This window comes from Lissotriton vulgaris, chromosome 8 (assembly GCF_964263255.1).
Source record: "Lissotriton vulgaris chromosome 8, aLisVul1.2, whole genome shotgun sequence".
NCBI lineage: Eukaryota > Metazoa > Chordata > Amphibia > Caudata > Salamandridae > Lissotriton > Lissotriton vulgaris.
In genome coordinates, this window is record NC_141696.1 from 556,654,223 (window position 1) to 556,680,904 (window position 26,682).

Below are 26,682 nucleotides of genomic sequence, written 5' to 3' on the forward strand. Positions count from 1 at the left end.
CTCAATATGTATGATAATAAACATTCTTCAACCATTAATCAGGAACTTTTATGCCATTTCAGGATCTGCGAGATGACACCCCGTTTGGCGATCTATGGGCACATGATTTCTGGGGTACTAAACTCCACAGTAACGTCAGCCACAAGTCATATCGACCCTTGACAGTGATTACGTTCAGGTGAGCCAGGGTGCATAATAGATTCGAGTCAGGCAAGGTTTCCATTTGAAAATGCTTAGATGTTAATTATATATTGTAATGTCAATACTGAACCATGTCAAATTAGTTTTAGTTGCCAAGTGCACACTGACTAGCTACTGGCTCTCTTGCAACACTCACTGCCATTTTTGCATGGGATACATTTTAAAATGTTTTTACTTTGTGGAACTTCGTATTTACATATCCAACACTTTCACATTTTTTTGTGTTTAATGAGCTTTATTGGGACAAAAAATCAATACAATATAACACAGGCCTAAAATATTTCAATATAAGGATAACAGTTAGGCAAAAAGAAATTGTAGGCAACAAATCAGTGTAGAAAGCTGTTTACATTTTAGGAATATTTATGGGAAAAAGAAAAGGAAGGGGGGAGAAAAGGGGAAAGAAGGGGTAAAGAATATTTTACAAATTATAAATAAGAGACAATGTTATGCTCCATAAAACTTAAAAAATAATGAATACGTTGACTACTAAAATAATAAAGTGTGCAAAAGAAGAAGAAGAAAATATAGACGAGTTTAAGGGGGTTGGAAGTTTTCGGAGCGATGAGAAGATGCAAAATTGAGTAACAACTTATTTAAATGAGTAGTTGATGGCAACCAAAAAATATCTCTTAACATGTGGATTACATTGGGAGGCATAAGCAACATCTAATCGATGATAATGGCACACATTGTTCCACCATGACTTAGTTGAAAGTTTTGTCAAAGATTTTCAGTTCAACGTAATTTGTTGAAATGCTAAAGCCAACATGAGATTAAACAACCCTTTTTCACAGGATGGTAAAGAGATGGATTCAGACAAACTTCCCATAAAGAGAAGAAGATTAGACATGGGAGTGTGAAACTTAAAAATGGTGGATAAACAAGCCCACATTTGTGTCCAAAAAGAAACTACATGAGGGCATGAAAAAAGGAAATGTGAAAGATCTGCTGGTGAAAAATCACAAGACCAGCATTTCTTAGTGTATGTGCGCGTGAAGTTAGCTATAGAAATAGGTGTAAAATATAGTCTATGTTATGGAAAAAACATAGATTGGGTTGTGAAGGCAGATCTCGATATCCTCAGCGAACGAGCCCAAATCCCATTCCATAAATCAGTAGTAAGGTGAAAATCTAAATCCGATTCCCAAGCAAGCTCTGCCTTAGTTTTGACAGGCTCCGGAGTTGTAGAGTAGAAAAATGTATAGATTAAGGAAGCTTTCGGACATAATGCCAACATTTTTAAAAGGGGGTGTTTCGTATTTGAAGGTTCAGCAGAAGGAAGGGAGTAAAAAATATTCAATATGGTGTCCATAAGGGTGGAGAATTTGTATGAGAATGAACGAGGACATTTGAAAGTATCTTGAAAAATAGGGAACGAGCAGGGAGAAATACCATCAATCAGGTCTTTAACCGAGGCAATTCCTTTTGCCCTCCACGAGGACCAATATAAAGGTCTGTTATTTATGGTGATAAGACGATTATGCCAAAGAGGAGAATCTATAAAATCATTCCTGGATAGTAGTTTTGGTTGAAAAAAACAGTCGTAATAATAAACAGGTATGTTTAAAAAGTGGGAGGGATGTAAGAGTGCTCTTAGCAGTAAAGGAAAGAACTTCATTAGTCAAGAAGGCAGTAAATAAACAGCGTTCAATATGTACCCATAAAGGAGAGAAGGGAGTTCCTTTAGGAGGCAATGAGAGGCTTAAACAGAAAGCCTTATGATATAACTGAAAATCTGGAAAATTAACTTGATATAACTGAAAATCTGGAAAATTAACCCCGCCAACAAGTTTTGGTTTTCGGAGATGAAATAAAGAAATCCTGGATTTTTTGTTTTTATATAAAAATTTGGAAAGAAATTAGTCTATTTTTTTTTAAAATGTTACAGGAACGTGGACTGTAATTGAAAAGTAATATAATAGAATTGGAGTATTCATCATCCTAAAGGAATCAAGATGACCCCACGAAGAAAGAAAAAGAGGGTTCCAGGAAGGAAGAAGTTTGGAAATGAGATCTAGAGCAGTCGACATGTTAATTTTAACAGATTCAGTAATGGAGTTGGAAAACCAAATACCAAGATATTTAATTTTAGAACTATTCCAATGAAAACCAGTGGAATCGAATTGTTGTTTAAGACCAAATTCAGTAATTGGTAAAACTTCCGTTTTATCAGAATTAATCTTGTAACCTGATACCGCAGAGAAATCAGAAATTTCTTTTAAAAGTGCAGGGACAGAAGAGTACGGATTGGAGATGAAAAGTAATATATCCTCCGCATGAGCAAACAATTTCAAGTGATGATCGCCTTATGGGAAACCAAAAATAGAGGGGTTAAGACGAATACGGGATAAAAAAGGCTCAAGAGATAGAACAAATAAAAGGGGCGAGAGTGGACAACCTTGCCTAACACCACGATGAAGTGGAAAATGTTTAGACATTTGTCCATTGACAATAGTGGAGCACAATAGAGAGCAGAGTAAAGAAGAGGAACAAGAGATATGAACTTATTACCAAATCCGTGCCATCGAAGGGATTTAAACAAGAAGGACCAATCCACCCTGTCAAAGGCCTTTTCTGCGTCAGTGGAGATCGTTGCAAGAGGAAAAGGTAGAGTAGAAGCTTTATTGAGAACATTAAAAAATAAGCGAGAGTTTTCAGAAGTTAGTCTCCCCTTGACAAATCTGCATTGTTCAGGGCCAGTTAAATGAGGAAGAAAGGACTCAAGACGTAATGCTAATAATTTGGCGAAGATCTTATAGTCCACATTTATCAATGAAATGGGACGGTAATTCTTACAAAATTTGGGATCTTTACCATTTTTATGAATAAGACAAATAGAAGCCTCCAGAAACGTACCGCTTGCTGTGCCCGTGGAACAAGTGTTGAAAAAGTTGGAAGAGTTTTGGTAATAACAAATTAGAGAAGTGAAGATAAAATTCCACCGAAAAACCATCTGGACCGGGGGATTTTTGTTTCTTTAGAGAATTCAAGGAAGTAGAGATTTCCTGGAGTGAGAGATCTATATCTAAAGAGGCGAAATCAAGATCTGAAGAGGAAGGAGGAGGAATTATGCTGAGATACTCGTCAATTTGTGAAGCAGATGGAGGTAGCTCAGGGGTATATAAATCAGTATAAAATTTTGAAAATTCATCTAAGATATCCTGATCTTTGAAAAGAGGTGTACCATCTGTTGATTGAATAGAGTCAATGAGTGTTCTTTCCTTTTTGGATTTTAAATAATTAGCAAGGAGTGATCTAACCTTATTTTGACCGCGATAGTATCTAGCACTACTACAGAGTAAAGTAAAGGAAGCATTATTAGTTGATATTTTATTAAAATTCATCTTTGCGCGAATAAGATATTTGAGAGTGGAGTCGGATGAGGAAGTATACAACTGATGTTCTAAGCATTTGATGGAGGCCAATAAAGCCTTATGTTTAGTAGATGTCTGTTTCTTCTTCTTAGAAACAAAATCAATAATAAAACCACGAGCAGTGGCTTTAAAGCTATCCCACACCGGAACCGGAGACATAGAAAAATCTTCATTTATAGAAAAGAATACGTCAGCAAAAGAGGTAAAGGAGGAGGAGAAAGTTGGATCTTGTAATAGATAATTATTAAACCTCTATCTGGAAGACTTAGAGCGAGGAGGGAGTAAATCAAAATCAACAACCACCGGAGGTTGGTCTGAAATCAGAATGGGCTCGATCGAGGAAACAACAAGGTTCTGGGCCAAGGATTTAGAAAGGAATATGTAGTCAATCCTGGCTAGAGATCCATGTGGAGGGGAGTAAAAAGGAAAATTCAGATTGGTCTGGATTACATAACCCCCAAGCGTCAACTAGATGAGCCTGAGAGATAGTACTAAGAATTTGTTTATGGGTCTTATGGGGAATAAAACTTGCCTGAGATTTGCGATCAATAAAAGGGTCCATAATTTGATTACAATCACCACCAAGTCTGAAAAAGTAATCTTTGTACCGAAAAAACTTGTTTGTAACAGTGGGCCAGAAAGTGGGATTGGGTTGAGTTGGGCCATAAAGATTAAAAGCAGTAAGAGGGATATTATTAATTAGTAATTTGACCAGAATCCACTTATCATCCGAATCAATGTCTTGCGTTACAACAGAGCATTTCAACTTTTCATGACATAAAATAACAAATCCATTCCTTTTTGTATTTGTAGGAGATATCAGTACTGAACCAACCCAATCATGTTTAGGTTTAACAGCTTCAGCCTCAGAGAAATTAGTTTCTTGTAATAAAACTAAATTAGGTTTATAGGAGCCGAAATGTGAAATAATTCTCTGCCTCTTTATAGAATTTTTAAACCCTTTTACATTCCATGTAATAACCTCGAATGGAAAAGTATAATATCATATATACAGTAATACCTTATTAAGTTGTAAAATATCATAAAATCAAAATTAAGCTTGTAGAATAGTAAAAGAAAGAAGTGATAGAGAAAAAGCCATAGGGTGAAAAAGAGGTACAGGAGGAGAAGTGAAAGAAGTAATGGAGTGGAGGAGACTGTAGAAACAGCAAATGGTAAAAGAAGAAGCAAATACAAGTAAGAACAGAAAGACAAGGGAAGGAGATGGGGGAAATAATTAGATGAGTAGAAAGAAATTGTAGAACCAATGAAGGATGGGAAAAAGGAAGGAGGAAAGGAGAGAGGGAAAGAGAAAAGAAAACCAAGAAGAGACAGTACATATCCAAAAAGGTCGACTTAAAAACATACCTGAGGGGGACAAAGACAGACACAACTCGGGCAAGAACGACACACGAAAAGATGAACCAGCCCGAACCTCGGGAGTCCGGAACACATCAGGACTAGGAAGGATAGGAAAGCAGACCATATGCATTGGGAATTTAATAGACAAACCTATGAGGTTTGCAAAGGAGATAAAATAAACTTCAAATATACAATAGGAGTTACAAATTCGGCTAACATAATGCAAGCAAAAGGGAGACATATATAAGCAATGAGTAAAATAATAATTAAGCAACCTTGAACTAACTGAGAGAAAGAGAGAAAATTAGTATTTAAGTAACATAATAGAAGCACAATAAATAGTTAATTATTAAGCTATTAGGATGAACAACAACAACTATATCATACTAGAAGCAATTTTGTAAATTTCTTCAACAAAACAAACAGAAGAAGAAAAAAATCTAATATGAACCATATAATGGAAAAAGGTCAATTTTATCAGCCGTTAGAAGAACCAGCAGTATCCTTGTCATTGGTAGTGTGGATGTGAATAAAGTTCTTAAGTTCCGCAGGATCGTGAAAAGACAAAGTTTGGTTTTGAAAAGTCATCTTAAAAATGCAGGGATGAAAAAGGCCATATCTAGCACCAAGAAAGTGGAGAGGTTTACGAAGATTAAGGAATTCCTTTCTTCTGGTCGCAGTAGCATTAGAAACATCTTGAGGAAGGAACACCTTCTGACCAAGCCAAGAGATTTGCCATTTGGCTCTAGCTGCAGAGAGATCTAAAAGCAAGTCAGTAAACTTCAAAAATAGAATAATGACTTCTCTCGGTTTGACGAGAAATTGAAGAACGAGGACCAAGTCTGAGAGCTCTCTGTATACTGAGGGATGTAGAAGAGGGCATGTCCAAGAATTTCGGCAGAAAGGAGGAGACAGAATCGTCACCTTCTAAAACTTCAGGCAGCCCATAAATATGTAGGTTATTCCTCCTATTTCTATTTTCTAAATCCTCAGTGTGTTGCTGAAGGTTGCAGACTTCTTTTTCTAAAGAGGAAAGTCTCTGAGATTCTTTTTGAACCACTGTAAGTTGTTGTTCTATAGAGGATACTCTAATCTCCATTGTAGACCATTTTTCCTCAAGGAATTGCATTTTGCTGTTTGTTTCTTCTACAAACAGACGCAATGCACGAATTTCCTCCAACAGCAGCTCCATGGAAATAAGAGATGACGACTTGTCCGGAGAGGGAGGATTGTGCTTCAGAAGCTTAGAAGATACAGATGGTGGAGACGATTTGTTGGTGGTAGATTGTGAAGAAGCGTTGCGATTGGAAAACACTCCAGCTATCTTTCCTGTAGTACAGGATGTGTTAAACGCTAAGGAAGAGGGTGGAGTTAACGATGAAGACTGACTTTGAGGCACAAAGACAAATTTTGGTTTGTGCAATCTTCCCATATATCAAATTCCACAAGTGATCCTTGAACGAGCAAAACAACAGCCGTGGTATCCAAACTGCAGAAAAAATCAATGTAGATCGCCCCCTTGGATGACTAAAAGATTTATAAAATTGAAAAGCTAGTCAAGAGCATTCAGGAGCAACACATCATAGTCCACTGAGGAGAGTTCAATAGAATAATAAGAGATCTCTATATGTAATGTTAAGGAGGACATTTATTAATGAGGAATAGCTATGAAAGTTGTAATGTTGTAGCTGAGGAAGCGAAAATATGATGTGCTGCGCATAATGATATGACAGAAAAAAGTAGACACAGTAGTATGCATTCAAAAGACACTTGAGAACTCCATATAAGCTGTGAAAAGTCTCAGATATTTCTTTAAAATAGCAGTGCAGCCAAGAGTCATGTAGTTAGCTGATATTGTAAAGGAGACAAAATAGCGGCCATTTAAGAGAGAATTAATTAATAAGATGTCCAATACGTCGTATTAAAGAGCATACTTAACTCTCCATTCATAAGGGGCATGCTGCATAAAGGACATGTACCTCAAATTGCAGAATAACGAAGATTGAAGAAATGTAAAAATTGCATGTTCTCACAAAGCTGCATTAGCCGGTGCACAGCTAAGATGGTGGACACTGCTGAGAGAGGAATGTCGGCGACATAAATCAAAATGAGCGCAGCTCGCTTTGCGAAGGAGAACGGCTCACCAGAATCTTCACATCTTCCAATGTAGGTCAGGAATGTTTCCGATGGGTATCGATGCGATGAAACTCACCTCTGGGTCAGAACAGGTCCCGACGTTACAGAGCTACTTCGTCAGGTGGCCATCTTGATTGGCGCTGTAGCCACGCCCCCAACATGTTCACATTTAACATGTAGATTTCCACCTGTGTCATTTGCCATAGCAAGGCTTCTTAGCTTCTCGATGTGAGCCTTAGACATGGGCCCCAAATGCTCATATACTCATACACGTGAGTCCTCAGTGGATTTCTCTCCCATTCACTTGCAGTGTCAGTATCTTACTAATGTGAGGATGAAACTACAAGCTGGTGCGGGGCCATCTCTCCTCTGAAAAAGAATGACCGTCCCCATGGGTCCTTCCCATTGCCTAATCTCTCTGCAAATTCCCCCAAAATGTGTGCCAGTATTTGTGAACTCCACCATCCCACCCTCCCTCTCGCCAGCTTTTTTTCTTTTTGTTCCACACCCTATCCGTTTCATGTCAGGACATATATTCGTATTTTCCTATGGTGAGTACTGAATTGTTTTGTTCCTGATATTCTGCTTTTTTGTGCTTTACGTTCCACACAGGTAGGCAAAGCTAGATCCCTGGAAGTAGCAGCTCATTAGGTAAACCATTTCATCAACATTTACACCTACAATATAGAAAATGGGATGTTGACATCGTCAATGTTCCTTATAACCTATGATTTTACATATTGATGAGATGGTGGGTCTGCCAAGGATGTTTCCGCCAGCAGAGAACCTAGGCGAGGCAGTGTTCCCTTGGACTTTAAAAAAAATATAATAATATGGTCTTGTATGCTGCTTTCAAAAAGACTGACCTGTTCTAAATGCTGGGATTTGAGTTTCTCTTCCCAATTCACGGCAACAGTCAATCACCGCTATGACAGTGATAGAGGAGATGCAAAGTACTACAGCCCAAATAGGCTTTGCATCGAAAACCTGCCCATGTTGCAGGTTTGGGTTTATCAGCAAGGAATCTTAGCAGAATGTCAGTTCTTCTGAAAACAGAGCCTGAGTACTGAAGACTAATGTCTGAAAGTTTATCTCCTGACATCAAAAGATTCCATGCCAATTGCCTTCATGGCTCTAGGTTATTCATCTGGTTTAGCCCCTTAGCTGCTAAGCCTTTTCCCACTAGAACCCTAAGGCCGTTTTGTGTTATTTGGGATACTACCCACTTAGGCCTTCATAACTTTTTCTCCATAAGGTAGCCTCATCAGATTGCAACATCTTTTTTTAAAAAAAAGATTTTTATTGAAGTTCCTTGGGTCATAAAATCGGAACAGGCACAGTTTAGAACCACATAAACAGTTGGCGCAAAATACAATCATATAAACAGAAAACCCAAGATTTTAGACTAGGTACATAAATCCATAATTACTCAAAATAAGATCTCCACATTTTTTCAAACTTCCTCGTCCCTCCAATTCGTTTTGCATATAATAATTCACTTTTTCTAACATTCTTCATTTTTTGAAGCCATGCGTGGAACAAAGGAACCTGTGTTAATTTCCAATTCTGTAATAACAAAGATCTTACCACTGCCATTACAATATATAATAATTTAACCATATTATCTACTAATTCAAGCTCAAAATCATAACCATACAGAATTAATTTAACATTATAAGTAACATGAATCTCACAGTAAGTTTGCAAAAATGAAAAAATCTCATTCCAAAAGGGTACAATTTTAGGACAATGAGCTATAAAATGAGACCAATTGGCTGGGATATATTGCTGACATCTAAAGCAGTTGGCAGAGATATTAGAGTAAATTTTTGAAATGACAGCCGGGGTACGATCAAGAAGCCATTGACTAAAAAATAGCAGTTCGAGGCATGTGGGCCGCTAAATTCATATCGTGTGCATAGATTGCCGCCTAGTGTTGGGTCCGGATGATTGCACCTTGTTGTCCTGGAAGAGTCTTTTGAAGTATCACGAGATAGGTGGCTCCTCCCCTGGACTAAAGTGCGCATGGGCATCCTCTCCATCCTCAGATTGTTTTTTTCCGCCATTGGGTTCGGATGTGTTCCGTGACTCTCGTTCGGAACCTATAGGAAAAACTTGCTTTCTTTAAGCGTCGGTATTGTACTTCGTTTGGTTCTGAATTGCTATATGGTTCCCGGATGCTTGAGCACGTGTGCTCCTAGTTTTTTAGGCCCAATCGAAGATTGACATCGGCGATGGAATTCCAGGCCCCGTTTAAGCGTTGCCCGGTCTGTAACGCGAAGTATCCTCTCTCAGACGTGCACCCTGTGTGCAACAGATGTCTGTCTCCAGACCACGACGAGGAGAGTTGCTTGGCCTGTTCGAAATTCAGGTCGGAAGAGGCGCTCGCTCTTTGACGTGAGGCGAGACTACCGGCGCGGAGAGTGTCGGATGTGGAGGATATCTTCTAGGCTGGGGACGACGAGGGAGTCCAAGAGGAGGAACCGGAGCGCTTCTCCGACCCGGCCTCCTGTCAAGAATCTTACTACGGAGAAGAGGTAGACGATGAGAACATCGAAGACGATGAAGCCGTCGAGGTAAGAGACTACAGTATGGCCATTGGAGCCGCAGAGGGCGGCTCCAGCGATGAGCAAGACCCAACCGAACCTTCGGGGGTCGAATGTCTTGTCAAAGGCTCAGGTCGAAGCATGAAGGCCTTAGCCAAGATCTTTATGCTCATTCTACAGCCCCGCAATCTGGCCCGGCTAAGAATATTTCAGAGCCTTCGGTGGGTACGCCTTCGAAAACGAAACCGAAACTGACTAAAGACAAATCGAAACCGAAACTGAAACTGGTAAAACCAGTATTCGTTTCGCAAAGCCTCGCTCCATCGGATCCTACGAAGGCTCAGAGTGTCATTGCCCCTTCGGGGTCACAGAAGGGTGCCAACCCGAAGATCGGTACATCCAAGAAGGTGCCGAAGGCCCAAAGAGACGGAGCGACGTCATCTGAGGCTGCCCTCGAGGGCTTGGACACTGAAGACGGACTTAAGTCGCACCCGCCCCTCAGTCCGAATGCATATAAGTTGATGCTGGTGAAGGTTCTCGAAGATAAGAACAAAATGGCCGCGTTGGAACGTGACGCATCAAGCCGCGGCCATTTTGGGAATCCCAGCGCAACGCCTGGCTCGAAGTTGGCGATGGCCGTGAAAAAAGTCAAACAGCCATCAGGGCCTCCACCTATAGTTTTTGGACTACATCCGACTGCAAGACCTAAAGCGTCTAAGCCGGCACAGGGCACCAACCCTGGTAAAAGGATGTCAAAACTTAAGGGAACGACCGCCATTCCTGAAGGCGTCGCTTCCACTCCACCTTCTTCTGAAAGCTCAAAGAAGTTGTACATTGACTCAGCAACCAGAAGACTCACCCTTTTCAAACGGAAGATCTAGCCAGAGAAGCCGATGGAATCCTATCAAATTCCACTCAAAAGGAAAAGAGACTCTGCTTCCTCGCCAGTCCTTTTTGAGTCCGTGAGGCCTTATGGACAAGCCTTTACTCATTCCCCCACACGCACTGAGGATGGTGGGGGAGATGACCAGAATGACGAGCAATTCAACTTTCCTGATGAATCTAATCAGGATGACTCGCAGGATGTGCTCGAAGATCTAGGCACGGCGGACACCCAGTCTTACCAAGTGAATACGGCCCCCGCGGACAATACTGCGGCGTTCAATGCTCCAATTGAAAGGGCAGCGTTGAACCATGATGTGGTCATGCATGCGGACCCAGTTGAGGAGGACTTCCTGTTTGATACCTTCTCTACATCGGACAGATCAGTAAAGACGCTGCCGATGCTGAAGGGTGTCCTTAAGCACGCCAATGACATTTTCAAGGACACGACAAGAGCAAGGGTGGTGAACCCACGTATTGAAAAGAAATACATGCCTGCTCCTGTGGACCCTACGTGTATAAGGGGTCAATTGCCATTGGACTCTTTGGTGGTCTCCAATGCCCGGAAGAGGGCGAACTCACAAACAAGTTTTGATGCTCCTCCCCCAGACAAAGAATCTAAAGTGTTAGAAGCCTCTGGGAAGCGGGTTGCTGCGCAGGCAGCGAATATTTGAAGAATAGCCAATACACAAGCTCTACTGGCTAGATACGATAGGGCTCACTATGACACCCTAGAGCAATTGTTGCAACACTTGCCTGACGCATATAGAGAGGGGGCGGAAATGTTGATTCAGGAAGGGAAACTGATATCAAACGCTTCTATCAAGTGTGCCCTAGATTCAGCCGACACTGCGGCCAGGGCCATTAACACTAGTGTAATGCTAAGGAGGCAGGCATGGTTGCGAATTTCAGGGTTTAAGCCAGAAATACAGACCAGTTTGCTCAATCACCCCGTTAACCCAGATTTTTTGTTTGGGCTGACGTTGACACGATTCTAGAGAAGATCAAAAAGGACACCGAGACGGCTAAGTCTATGGGGGCCTTGCAGTCTCAACAGTTCAGAGGGGGTTCTTTTCGTCGCTCAGGTAGTAGAGGGCCGTCAAAGGGGCAAACATCTCAGCAAACACAATACAATAAAGGCGGTGCACAGACCACCTTTAACAAGAACAATAGAGGTGGATACCGTGGTAACAGCGCCAAAGGCAGAGGACGTGGAAATAATAACACCAGGTCCTCAGCAAATACCAAACGGTGACGTCTTGTCACTGCCCCCGGACCATATAACACCGGTCGGGGGACGACTCCAGCAGTTCCTGCCAGTCTGGGAAGGCATTACCACAGACAGGTGGGTGAGGCAGCTTATCCAGTACGGGTATTGTTTAGAACTGACATCCACTCCACCCGACATACCACCAAGACACCATCCTATGTCCGCAGAGCACTTAACCTTATTACAGCAAGAAGTGGCCAGCATGCTGCAAAAAGGGGCCATAGAACTTGTGCCTCTAGAGGAGCACGGAACAGGGGTGTACTCTCTCTATGTCTTGGTCCCAAAGAAGGACGGGTCTCTCAGGCCCATTCTGGATCTGAGACCCTTAAACCTATACATCCTTTCAGAACATTTCCACATGCTGACTCTGCAGCGGGTCCTGCCACTGCTCAGTCAGGGGGATTTCCTGGCAACTCTGGATCTGAAGGATGCATATTTCCATATACCCATACATCAGGCACACAGGAAATACCTCAGGTTCACTATACAGAACAAGCATCATCAGTTCAAGGTGCTGCCCTTTGAAGTGACCACTGCTCCCAGAGTGTTCACCAAGTGCTTGGCGACAGTGGCGGCACACCATTGGAGACAACACATTCATGTCTACCCTTACCTGGACGACTGGCTTGTGCAAGCGAAGTCGGCCCAGCAGTGCGCCAGCCACGTGTCCCACACAATTCATCTTCTGCACAGTTTGGGATTTTCTCTGAACTATCCCAAGTCGCATCTTCAACCCGCTCAAGTACAGCAATACTTGGGAGCGACGTTGGACACTGTGACAGCTACAGCCCAGCCAAACTCAGTGCGAATCGACAGCATGCAACTGCTGATTCGCAAATTCAGGCCACAACACTCGCTACAGGCGCGAGTATTTCTGCAGTTGATAGGCATGATGGCCTCCTGCATCTTCATAGTCCCGCCCGCGAGACTGCACATGCGTCCGCTCCAAGAGTGTTTAGCACGACAGTGGAATCAGCCTCAAGGGCAATTGAAAGACCTAGTGTTGGTAACCGGTCGTGGGTACAACTCTCTGCATTGGTGGAATCCACGCAACCTTTGCAAGGGATGACCGTTCCAAGAGCCTGTACCACAAATAGTGCTCACGACGGACGCATCCCTCCTGGGGTGGGGAGCGCATCTCCTTCATTATACAGTGCAGGGACTATGGTCGGATCAACAGAAGAAGATGCACATCAATCTGCTGGAATTGATGGCAATCTTCATGGCACTGAAGGCTTTCAAGATACATCTGTGCGGCAAGGTCGTGTTGATCCGGACGGACAACATGACGGCCATGTATTACATTCAGAAGCAGGGAGTTACTCACTCTCCACAGTTATCACACTTGGCTCAGAGCATGTGGAAGTGGGCCATTCAGAGGAACATTTTCCTCATGGCGGAGCACCTCCCGGGCCAGGACAACCAGATGGCGGATCTGCTCAGCAGACACTGCCATCAGGTGCACGAGTGGGAGATTCATCCCTCGGTGCTGCAACCGTACTTCCAGCAGTGGGGGCATCCAGACATCGACCTGTTCGCCACAAACGAGAACACAAAATGCCCAAACTTCGCGCCACGTTCCCACACCCGCGGTCTCAGGGCAATGCGATATGGATGAACTGGTCAGGCAGATTTGCGTACGCTTTTCCGTCAGCCCTGCTCATACCTCTGGTGGCACGGAAACTCAGACAGCACTCGATGACTCTCATCCTGGTTGCTCCAACGTGGGCGAGGCAAGCATGGTACACCACTTTCCTCGAACTTTCCGTGGTGCCTCACCAAAGACTGCGTCTTACACCCAGTCTTCTCACCCAGAGCCATGGCGAAGTTCAGGACCCAGATCCGCAACAGTTAAACCTTGCTATGGCTCCTGAAGTCATAGAATTTGGGTATCTGAATTTGCCTCCTGATTGTATGGACATCATCAAGGAGGCGAGACGGCCTACCACTAGGGCCTGCTATGCTGCCAAATGGAAACGCTTTGTCATTTACTGTTCCAACCATGACATAAACCCGATGGATGCATCAACACAGAACATTATTTGTTACCTGTTACATTTATACAGATGCAATCTGGCATACAGCTCTATACGTATTCATTTGGCGGCAATTGCGGCTTACCTACAGAACAGGCAACACCTTTCACTGTTCCGAGTGCCAGCCATAAAGGCTTTTATGGAGGGACTCAAACGAGTCATTCCACCCAGAAGACCACCTTCACCGGTCTGGAATCTTAATATTGTTTTGACCAGACTGATGGGACCTCCTTTCGAACCTCTCCACTCTTGTGAGATACAGTTCCTCACTTGGAAGGTTGCCTTCTTAGTAGCGATCACGTCGCTGAGACGGATTAGCGAGCTGCAAGCCCTAACCATTCAAGAACCTTTTATACAGGTTCACGCAAATAGGGTGGTGCTCCGCACTAACCCTAAATTCATGCCCAAGGTAGTTTCTCAGTTCCACATTAAACAAACTATTGAACTGCCGCTTTTCTTCCCTAATCCAGACTCAGTAGCAGAAAGATCACTGCACACTTTAGACGTCAAACGAGCTCTCCTGTACTATATAGACAGGACGAGGGATTTCAGGAAGACTTAACAACTCTTTGTTGCTTTTTCACCGCAGCACAAGGGCAAACCCATTTCCAAATCAGGTATAGCCAGATGGATTGTTAAGTGTATTCAGATTTGTTATCAGAAGGCTAAACGCACACTAACAGTTCCCCCAAGAGCGCATTCCATACGCAAGCTAGGGGCATCCATGGCTTTCCTGGGTAACATTCCATTAGAGGACATATGTAGAGCAGCCACATGAAATAACATACATACATTCACCAAACACTACTGTATTGATGTACATTCCAAGCAGCAAGCTGCTGTAGGACCGGCTGTTCTTAAGTCCCTTTTTCAGGCTGCTGCAGCTGGCTCGGGCAACCACCGCTAGGGGAGAAACTGCTATTTATTCTATGCACAAGATATGAATTTAGCGGCCCACATGCCTCGAACGGAATATGCTACTTACCAGTATGCATCTGTTCTTGACATGTAGGGCCGCTAACATTCATATCGCCCGCCCATCCTCCCCGGTGCCTGTCGCAGCTGTACAAGTCAGAATTTTTTGTAAGCATGGTCAATTTGTATTGTATTGGACTCCATCTCTGCCACAATGGCGAAAAACAATCCGAGGATGGAGAGGATGCCCATGCGCACTGTAGTCCAGGGGAGGAGCCACCTATCTCGTGATACTTCAAAATACTCTTCCAGGACAACAAGGTGCAATCATCCGGACCCAACACTAGGCGGCGATCTATGCATAAGATATGAATGTTAGCGGCCCTACATGCCAAGAACAGATGCATACTGGTAAGTAGCATATTCCTTCTTCTCCAGTTAGAACCACGCAACACACTAACATTCAATTTATTTATACTCTTCCAGGTATTAACAGATAGAGCATGGTTCTCGTGTTCTTGCCATTTTTAATGGCTTTCAAACTCAAATCCACCTCAATATAATGAGCTAAACAACGTTTCCATTCCCCCGGCTTCCTAATCTGCTCAATCAAAAACAAGTCGTCCCATAACGGACTAGTGAAACAGATATTCCTAGGATCCAATTGTTCCAACATGCTATAAATCATAATATAAGAACCTATTAACAAAAAGTTCCCCACAATTAAATGTTGCATCTCTCCCGGAGTTAGCCAAGCTTCTTCATTCAGAAAATCTGCTAAGTTATTAAATCCAGCACGATCCCACTGCATTAAAACGTCAGATCCGATTTTAATCCCTATGTAATTAAAAGCATACATTAAGGGAGTCCTGGAATTAAACTGCGGGAGAGAATATCTTTTAAGAATAGCATCTCTTCGTTTGAAAAACCAATTCATAATCTTATATCGAACGAGTTTTGGGGATTTAGGGACTTGCAGAGGAGAGGGAATTTGAGCCTCATAGCAAATTTGATCATAAAAGAAGTTGATGAATAAATTTGGGCTATGTATTCCATTTTTAAATCGCTCTAGATATTGAGAAAAATATGCGCTATAATAATCTTTGATGATAGGTAACGAAAGACCTCCCTTTTCGGTATCTGCATAAAGTGTCCCTATTGCTAAACGGGGAGTCTTTTTAGCCCATATAAACCCTAAAAACAAGGATTCTACTTTAGAGAAAAAAACGCCAGTCAAATGACATGGGATGGTTGAAAATAAAAAATTCAAACGCGGAAGAATGGACATTTTGATCAGGGCCACGCGGCCCAAGATAGTAAGTGGTAATGGATTCCATCTAATAAACATGGACTGAACCTTCCGAAGAAGAGGGTCAAAATTAAGTTTGTATGAGACGGAGACCGAGAACATGACCCCCAAATACCTCTTAGGTCTTGAATTGATACAGCCAGCTAAATCTGGATGTAACTGTAAATCAGAGCCCCCACAGACTAATATTTTGGTCTTCTTTTTATTGATCCGATAGCCACCTAAGGCTTCGAATTCTTCAAAAAGCTGCAAAGCAGAAGTCTGAGATTGAATGTCCGACTTAATTAATAGCATAATATCGTTAGCATACAGTTTAATTTTGGCCATAGAGGTAATCGGAGGAGCAATATTCTCAGAGTTCTCTTTTTAACCTGAAAATAATCTAAGGCTTCAATCAAAAAGTGGGTATCTCCTCTTTCGGAATGGTAAGATTAAGGGCCCAAGACTTATCGTGGTTGATCTTGAGGCCAGAGGCCCTCTCGAAAAGGCAGAGTACCTTGTGCAGTGCCGGGAGGGACTCTTGAGGGCGCGTAAGAGTGAGGATGAGATCGTCCGCAAAAAGCGCCACCTTGTTTTCCTGACCGCCATGGGGGATACCATGAATATCGGGTGCTCGACGAATCATCTCTGCGAGGGGCTCCACTGCGAGAGCAAACAGCAGGGGCGATAGAGGGTACCCCTGCCTTGTACCCCTTTGAATAGAAATAGGCGCATTAAGCTGACCATTAACCCGAATCTTGGCTTGCGGCCCTACGTATGGAGCCATGATCCTCGTGATCATCTTCGGACCCAGCCCAAACCTCTGCAGAACCACCCAGAGGAAGGTCCAGTCCAACGAGTCAAAGGCCTTCTCTGCGTCCAGCGACAGAAGGCAGGCCGGGAGCTTCCAATGATGCACTTTCCCCATGAGATGCGCGAGCTTGCACACATTGTCCACTCCCTGCCGATTGCGGAGGAAGCCGACCTGGTCCGGGTCCACGAGCCCCGGCATATAAGGATCTAGGTGTTTCACGAGTAGCTTAGTATAGATTTTAGGATCGGTATTCAGTAGAGCTATGGGGCGGTAGGATGCACACAGCGTGAGGTCCTTCCCAGGCTTCGGTATCAACGCTATTTCCGCCATGCCCATATCCGAAGACGGTCCCTCAATATCCGTGAAAGAATTGAATAGCCTCAGAAGGTAGGGTCTAAGCTGCAACTGGAACATGCGATAAAAGGACAGGGGTAGGCCATCTGGCCCCGGTGTTTTCCCCAAAGGAAGGTCCCCCACGGCTGCCGTTATCTCCTCGAGGATAGGGTCCTCCAGAGTCTTCTCACAGAGTGGGTGCAAGGACGTCCCCTCGTAGCTATTCAAGACGGCCGCGACAGCATCTGGAGAGGGAGTCTCCCCCTAATACAGGGCGGCATAATAGCCCCGAAATGCCTCACATTTATCTCTCTTCGAGATAACCCTAGTTCCATCCGGCAGCTGGACATTGGCTATGAAGGCCCTAGCCTCCCGCGCTCTGTCTTCCCGCTAGCAACCGGCCCACCTTATCTCCTCCCTTAAAATATCGCTGCTTCAACGCCAGCAGAGAGTGCTCTGCCTTGTTAGTTCGCAATAACCTGAGCTGCCCTCTCAGGTTGGCAGGCCGCCGCCTGGACTCCAACGAAGAATGCTCCCGATCCTTTAGCTCAGTTCGCTTTATGTCCTTTCGCCAAGCTATCCTCCAATTTAGAAGCCTCGCGCCTCCGCGCAATCGATAGAGAGGTGATGTGGCCCCGGATAGTGGCCTTAAAGTCGTCCCACACCACGGGGAAGGGTGTCTCCGGAAGATCGTTACTAGTAAAGTAAGAGTCAATGGCGACCCGGGTGCTTTCAGCGTCGGCTGCATCCCGGAGAAAACTCGACGGCAAGCACCACCGCACCTCCTGGGCAGAGCAAGCGGCCGGGTCCTGCAGTGCAGGAGCAGCTCGACATGGGCGTGATCAGACAACGAGATATCCGACATGGAGGCTCCAAGCAAGTCCCGCACCAAGGCGTGCGAGGTAAATAAGAAATCTATGCGAGAGAATGAGCGGTGAGCGTGAGAGTAAAATGAGTAGTCCCTCAGCCCCGTGCAGTGGTAACGCCACGTATCTATCAGCCCCAGCTCTGTTATCTGCATACGCAGCGCAGAGGACATGGCCCCGGCTCAACTGAACGAGGCGTCACTACGATCCGTGTCCGGGTCCCAGACTAAGTTGAAATTCCCTCCCAGTACCAATGAAGGGTCACCATATGGAACTTGTTCCCACAAAAGTGTTTGGAGGTATCTATCCTGCATCTGATTGGGCGCATACACATTACACAGAGTAAACAGTTGCCTCCCGATCTCCACTGTGACTTTAAGAAACGCCAGTCTCCACTCCTAAAAGGCTTAGTGTCCCCCCGCCTGAAGCCAGTCCTGCACAGTATCGCCACACCCGCCGTTTTAGTATCAGCTGCAGCCCAAAACTGGAGAGAATATTTAGGGTGTGCCATGCGCTTCGTACCCGCTTGCAACAGGTGGGTTTCCTGCAGGAATATGATGTCAGGATTCTGCTGGAGGAGGTAACGCCACGTTTGCCTCCGCTTATTGGGGGAGTTCAAGCCCTTAATCAAAACTAAATTGATGACCACAAATCTTCATCAGTTTTTTAGAGGACCTACCACTCTTGATGAAAGAAACCTAGATAGAGTAACATCATTTGATTATCTTGTCATTAGGCTCACTAGTAGTATGCTATGGTCTCCTCAGGTCAAGAAAAGTAGCATGAATTTATGCCACCTTGCATCTGGGATACAGTGAATGGATTGGGCCTTGAAAACAAGGCAGATTTCACCTGCACTTAGGGTCTATAGCACGAAGGCTAAAGGTTGTGCCCTCTATGGAGCTTAGATGTGGGGCTTTTCAGGACCGGCTAGTTCGGTCTTGCCAAAAACAACTCCTAAAGATCCTTGGTAAGTCTCCCCAAAAGTACACCCTTACTACCTTTACATTGGGATCATCTGGGTGCACAAATAGGGCCTAGAGGTGAGCGTCAGGAACCCTCACCACAGCCTTTTTAGTCCTAAAATCCCACAGTGCACGTGAACTCCCACAGTGCACGTGAACCCTTTTTAGATTATATTTTGGTCCCTGCAGCTAGACTCTTGTATGTTAAGTTCCGTCATGTCACTTTACTTTTTTGTGCGAAATGGAAATCTAAAACCGACCCAAGTATGACCTGGACAGTATGCCTGAAATCTGGAGAGAACTTCCAACACTTTTTCTTTTGCCCTGGCTATGTAAACCCAAGGTCGAGTTGGATCCTTCCAATTTGTAGACAGCAGGGGGGGTCAGGCAGTAGTTAGTGACACAGGTATTTTGCACACTGAGACCAAAGAGCCTATTGTCAGGGCTGTTGCTAAATATCTTCTTTAGAGCTGGAGCAGCAGAGCTGGTAACTTTCTACCAATTATTAATCATGGTACTCCTGGTTCAGGATTACTGTTGTAAGCTATGATATGGGTTAATGCTTCTAACACTCTGAAGTTTGAGCTGCTGCTCCAATATATGTGACTGTGTTGTGCAGAGGGAGGGATGCCGATTAAGTGATCCTTTGTTACCTTTGAGTGCCTATGTAAATAGAAAAGAGCAACACCCTGCCAAAGTAAATAACTAACGGTCCTCTAGAGGATCCACATCTGTTATAGAGGGAGCAGTGTTAACAGTACATCAGAGCCAGAGACATCAATCATGTGTAAATCAGTCCATACTTTTTATAGAAAATATATATTTTTATTTATTTTTGTACAATTAGACATTTCTAAAAAACATTCAATAAATACATATACAGGGATTAATGGATGGGATCAGTGCAATTTTTCGTGTCACATGGGGAAAAAAGCATATTTATAATGTTCAGTGTTCCACTCACTCCAGGGCAATTCAGGGGGCTCCACAGACACTCACACCTTCAGGGGATCAATCAAAATCACACACATTCAAACAGTTCATTAGGATGAATCTAGCATGGCCTGCAACTAAGAAATGAAATATGGTTGCATGGACGGGGGTGCAGAGGGAAGAAGGCAGATTAGATGATGTAATGTTGTCCACAGGGACTCAAATACTGCTGTTCTTAAAGGTAGCGCCGACGTGCGTTTCGGTGTAAGGCACCTTCGTCAGGGCAAGCAGATAAAGCCAAGGAGGGGAACACACACGCTGGATTCAGGGAAACTTCCAGGTGAAAAAGGGCGTATTTTTCCAATCTACTAGAGGAGGATTTCTGTTCCGCCAAAGGGAGAATCCTATTTTTCTATCCTTTAGATAACTGTAGGGGTGTCCAGCTGTAGTATTTATCGTTTAAAATCGGACTTCGGGTGGCAGGAGATCAAGCACTGGTGGTTACTAGAGAACGGTGGCCGCGTCTGGATAGCGGGGGATAGTGGTGGAGGGGGCTTCACGACATCCACTCCTTTTTAATAAACGGGCTCCGAGGGGTAGAGTCCCAGGGAGGTTTTTGAAACCGAGGCGCTTCCAGACTGCGGGTTTTTTTTCTTTCTCGTCCGATGGCGACGTGGAGATAGCCAACTATCTGCCCTGACGAAGGTGCCTTACACCGAAACGCGCATCGGCGCTACCTTTAAGAACGGCAGTATTTGAGTCCCTGTGGACAACATTACATCATCTAATCTGCCTTCTTACCTCTGCACCCCCGTCCATGCAACCATAATTTCGTTTCTTAGTTGCAGGCCATGCTAGATTCATCCTAATGAACTGTTTGAATGTGTGTGATTTTGATTGATCCCCTGAAGGTGTGAGTGTCTGTTGAATCCCCTGAATTGCCCTGGAGTGAGTGGAACACTGAACATTATAAATATGCTTTTTTCCCCATGTGACACAAAAATTGCACTGATCTCATCCATTAATCCCTGTATATGTATTTATTGAATGTTTTTTTAGAAATGTCTAATTGTACAAAAATAAATAAAAATATATATTTTCTATAACAAGTATGGACTGATTTACACATGATTGATGTCTCTGGCTCTGATGTACTGTTAACACTGCTGCCTCTATAACAGATGTGGATCCTCTAGAGGACCGTTAGTTATTTACTCTGGCAGGGTGTTGCTCTTTTCTATTTACATTGTTTTGATCCCCTCCCTTCCTGCCTACATCATTTACCCTATTGGGGAACCCCCTTCTATTGTGCCTTTGAGTGCCTAACCTTGTAGCAGGCGTGTTGTACATTATGAGTTTCCAAATTGCTGCTATGTTTTATTCTTGTTGATTTTATTTTTTTATATTGTAGCTAATCTACCAGCATTTATATTCTGTTTTGCTTAATGTGGTTTCAGAATGTGATTGTGTTTTTACCTAACTACATATTAATATTAAATGTATGCACATATGTTGTTTGCCATACTTTTATAGCCATAGTTCAGAATAAAGTATTTAAACAAGACAAGATATTTAGACAACATTCTGAGTCTTTTGTGTAGATTCCTCAAGGTTTCCCTAAAGAAAGTAACTGTTGACATAAAAAATATTGAAAATGAGTAAGAAAAAGCAGCCATTTGTGCAATGTGTTCATGTCATGATGTTCGATTTACTAAAGCAATATACAGTCACATCCACTAGGCCTTTCTAGTCGCGAGAATATATATGATTTGTAGGTTCCCCAAAAACACGGGATACCCAGAGCCAACAACTAAGCTGCACATTATAATCATTTTTATTGTGTACCAACAATTCATATGGTGAAATGAAAATAATTAAAAAATGGGTGTGAAGGAAACCTATGTATTTCTAAAATGTACACAAGATTCTGCATTTAAGGACAGTGCTTATTTGTACACCTCTGAATTCGGTGTTACCCATACTATCTTGTCATTTATGGGTTATTTTGCTAAATGTTCTCTTTATTGCTCAATGGCTTACATTTTGCAGCCACAAATGCAGATAAATCCATTTGGTAATAGCAAGTGTTCTACTATTCTGAGTTCTCTCATATTCCCTGCTATAAACAGTAACCCACATGTGTGACTAGGCCTAGAGCCTGCAACACATAATGCTGCAAAACGTAACTTGGAGACACTTTTTTACAATGTGGATAACTGCAGAGTTTGACCCTAGCTCAGCAGCCAACCAGGGAAACCTACAAATCCCCTACATTTCTGAAAACTAGACATCGGGGGAGTTCAGGGTGGCATGACTTATGTGGTTCTCACCAGATTGTCTTACCCGGAAGGCCTTGCAAACCTCAAACTTTGGCTACGAAACTAGTTTCCCTTACATTTCTGTCAGGTAAAGTCTAGAATATGTGGGAAGCCACAACATTTCTACCACCAAGCGTTCACCCCACGTCTCCCTATAACAATGGTACCTTACTTGTGTAGGTAGACCGCCTAGCATCTACAACAGCAAAGGGCCCCAAACACAACATGGACACTTCAAATTGTTCCCCTAAACCAACCTTTTTAAAAGAGAAAATTGGGTAGCTGTGGATTTTAGGCCCTAGCTAAGCCAGATCCAAAGGAAACCTCCCAAACCCACACATTTCTGAAAAGTAAGTATACTCTGACAGTGAATGTCAGAAAAGGCACACCTATACACTATACAGCTACACAGAGATACTGGATGGGTTTGGCACAAGGGTGCATAAAAAGTTGATGATTTCTCAAAAATGAAACCTCAGAAATCACTGCTATAAGGTGATTGGAATTTTTGAATGCTGAACCTATGACTCGCAACTCATGATCTTGTAAAGCCATGACAAGACACCAACTGATTTATATACCATTCACAGGCTTTTCATGCATCACACACAGAAAACCATTCAAACAACCAACTGCGGGCCCAACACATTACAACACTCATATCAACAAACTGCGTCATTCAAGGGCCCTTCACTTTCATACAGCCACAGGATTTTCACACCAATCATAACACCAATCAGCCAGGTGAGAAAGGTGAAGCAAAAACAACCATACCGTGCCTGCCGGACTTAAAAACGAACTCAAGTGAACAGGAAAGAGCCACCGTGTCGATAGTGAAAACGGTAGAAAAAAACAACCCATTACGTGCATACCAGACTTTTTAAGTGAATAGAAAAACTGAAACCATTTGACACGTATATGTCATGGCGGTGTGCACGCTAAAAAGAACAACCTTACAAGTGGTGGTCAAACGGGTATGGGCTTACCAATAGCTCAGTATAGCAACGCGCGGAACGCCGAGTTGCCGGAGGTTAGTAAACGAGCAAGTGAAAAGCGAAAGTAAATATGCGGCCGTGACAGTGGAAGTAAACAACGGACTATCGTGAATGTAGGTAGAGGAAAAGGTCATATCAGTAAATCCTCTATGAAATGGGGAACCTCATGTAGGACGTAGCATAATGTTATATGACACTAACAAACTGTGAATTCGAAAGATAAACATGATAAGCATTTACGTATTAACACAAACACTCGGAATCAAACGATCATTACTTTTTTCACACTCCGTCCCCCATCCGGACATTAACCTTTTCGGTGAAATTTTCCCCAACCTTCGGCTTTCGGGTATCTGCTTTACCCGTTCACCCCTCTTTCCCCTACCTTTATGATTTTCTTTCAATCTTTCTCACTCCCCCGACATTCAATATTTATTCACTTTTATGTTTGTGATGCCATTACAGTGATTGTATACCATCATCGACCATTCTAAGATGGCCGCCACCATTGATTCCGAGTGTTTGTGTTAATACGTGAGCTATTGGTAAGCCCATACCCGTTTGACCACCACTTGTAAGGTTGTTCTTTTTAGCGTGCACACCGCCATGACATATACGTGTCAAATGGTTTCAGTTTTTCTATTCACTTAAAAAGTCTGGTATGCACGTAATGGGTTGTTTTTTTCTACCGTTTTCACTATCGACACGGTGGCTCTTTCCTGTTCACTTGAGTTCGTTTTTAAGTCCGGCAGGCACGGTATGGTTGTTTTTGCTTCACCTTCCTCACTTATGGACACGGTTGTTTACACTCTCTCCTTCACCTTCTCAACTTCCCTCTTGCGCAGATTAACGCATGTATGTCATTATTTCACTCTATTAAACGTTTTATTTATCTCGTGGTTGCGAGCTCCCCTTCCTGATACCAATTCATTTATTTGCAGATCCTTTGCTATCCCCTGACGAAGGGCCCAGCCCGAAATGCATAGGGATGATGCATTGATCAATGGATGTTGTTAAATTGTACTTTTTGACGCTTTACTTCACAAAAGAGTCACTATGATGATATAATATGTGACCTACTAATTAAATGAACTTTCAAAAAAGATCACCACCGACTACACTTGTTTGAATCGCATGAAATTTAATGATGAAATCATAACCCAGGAGTCCAATCTCCAATAGGAGTGCCTTTGGAAACAGTGCAAGTAGTTCTTGCACTCCTTCTTTTTCGGCTCCTTTAGCAATCTCATCAAAAAGTTAAATACTGGAACTGCTTCATCTCATGGAGATTTATTGCAGTCCATCGGCTATCTCTAGACTGGGTCTTAGGTGTGGCATTGTTCTCCCTCCTAAACTGTTCTGCTTACAAATTGGTTCGCTCAACTATACAATTCAAAAACACATTTATTTATTTATTTATTTTTCACATTTTTAAAGCGCACTGTGATCACTGGTGTGCATGTGCTGAGGAATTAGTGAGTAAAGAGCCACGTCTTGAGGGCTCTCCTGAATGCCAGCAGGTCAGCGATCTGTCTGAGGCTTTGCGGCAGTGCGTTCCAGGCCTTAGCCGCACCCAGAGAAAAGCTCCTACCCCCCCAGCGAGCTTTCCTGACTCTTGGGACTATCACCAGCTCCTGCTCAGCTGACATTAGGGATCTTGCAGGCTTGTACCAATGGAAGAGCTGCTTCATACATTGGAGGCATAGGCCATGCAGTGCCTTGAAGATCACGCAGAGTGCTTTGAAAACTATTCTTTTACGTACTGGTAAAGGTGTAGCTTCACCAGGTCCTGTGCTACCGAGGCAAACTTGGGTGTGCCCGTGATCAGGCGGGCTGCTGCGTTCTGCAGGATCAGGAGTTTATTTAGCAGCCCCTGTTGGGCATTCAGGAGGCTGTTGCAGTAATCCAGTCCTGACATCACCAATCCTGTTACCACTGTCCTCCTATGTTCATCCGCCAGAAATGGCAGAACTTTCCGAATGGTTTTTAGCACATAGTGGGTTGTTGAGGATAGTGCGTTAATTTGTGGTCTGAAGGACAGAGAATCGTCCATTAGTACACCCAGGTTTTTAACTTTCGCCATCGGTGACGTGGGGGGTCCCCATTTCCTCTGGCCACCATTGTGGGGGCCAGAAGTTGTCTTTGGACCCAAATAGCAACACTTCCGTCTTTGCTGAGTTGAGTTTAAGACAGTTTTGTGCCATTCAGTTGCTGACCTCCCGCATGCAGCCTCTGAACCTGTCTGCTGTGCTTTCTGTTTCACCCGGGAGCAGCGACACCATAATCCGCGTGTCGTCTGCATACGATGTAAGGTTAAAACCAAAGGATCGAATCACTGGTGCTAGGGTGGAGACATACACATTAAAAAGAGTCGGACTCAGGAAAGACCCCTGGGCAACTCCGCTTGGAAGCACAAATGGGTGTGATTCAAATTCCCCCAGGGCCACTGTCTGAGTCCTGCTGGATAGGAAGGCCTGCAAGATCTTAAGTGCCTTTCCTTGAATTCCACAGGCCCCTAACCGGTCCACCAATAACTTGTGATGGACCGCGTCGAAGGCCGCGGACAAGTCGAGCAGAATCAGAGCGGCTCGGACTCCTGCATCCATCACTATTCTTATGTCTTCAGCAGACTTGATCAGTTTCGATTCCGTGCTGTGCTCCGCCCGGAATCCATGCTGAGATGGATCTAGACGTTCTCCTGTCCCCAGGAAGGTGCTCAACTGCGTGTTTAGTATGCCCTCCATGATTTTGGCTGGGAGGGGTAATCTGGCGATGGGCCGATAGTTGTTAAGGTCGGTTATATCAAGGTTAGATTTTTTAAGAAGGGGCAGAATGGATGCTCGCTTCCATCGTGAGGGGAATTCCCCGCTATCAAGCATGTTGTTGAACAGGGGGGTAAGTCATGCAGCAATGTAGAGGGTGCTAATTTTGCAATTGTGGCTGGGCAAGGGTCATGAGGGGAGCCTGATTTTATCCTTTGTAATCGGTTTGCTACCTCCTCCTCGCTAATTGGAGTGAACTTAAACAGTTTTTCCATTTTGCTATCAATCTCTGGGCCTGCGTTAGGGACATGAGTCCTGACTAGGTTGTCTAGAGGGTAGAAAATCTTTTCCACTTTTCCCAAAAAGAACTTGGCCAGGTTTTCACATAGTTGGGGACTAGGGGGTATCTCCACTGGTTTGGGGGCAGCTAGAGATGACACCGTAAAAAATAGTTCCTTTGGGGAGTTGCTAGCTTCCTTGATCCGTTTCGTGAAGAACGCACGTTTAGCCAATCGAATCATCTCTTTATAAACTCTCAGCTCGGCATTGAGTAATCTTTTGTCCGTCTCCCTGTAGGTTGTCCGCCAAGATCTTTCCAGTTTTTTACAGAGAACTTTATGGTCTCTGATCTGATCTGAAAACCAGGGGGCAGAAGACTTTGAGCGCGTGGAATGATAAATTTT

General features: G+C 43.6%; 1 protein-coding gene across 1 annotated transcript in view; it reads left to right on the forward strand.

Moving 5' to 3' along the window:
- The window catches only part of TMTC4 (transmembrane O-mannosyltransferase targeting cadherins 4), a 996,962-nt gene that overhangs the window by 162,372 nt on the left and 807,908 nt on the right, over positions 1–26,682 (forward strand). Inside the window, exon 3 of the mRNA XM_086934371.1 lies at positions 63–178. Within this exon, the coding sequence (XP_086790497.1) occupies positions 63–178 (116 nt within the window). The remainder of the gene's footprint in view (positions 1–62; positions 179–26,682) is intronic.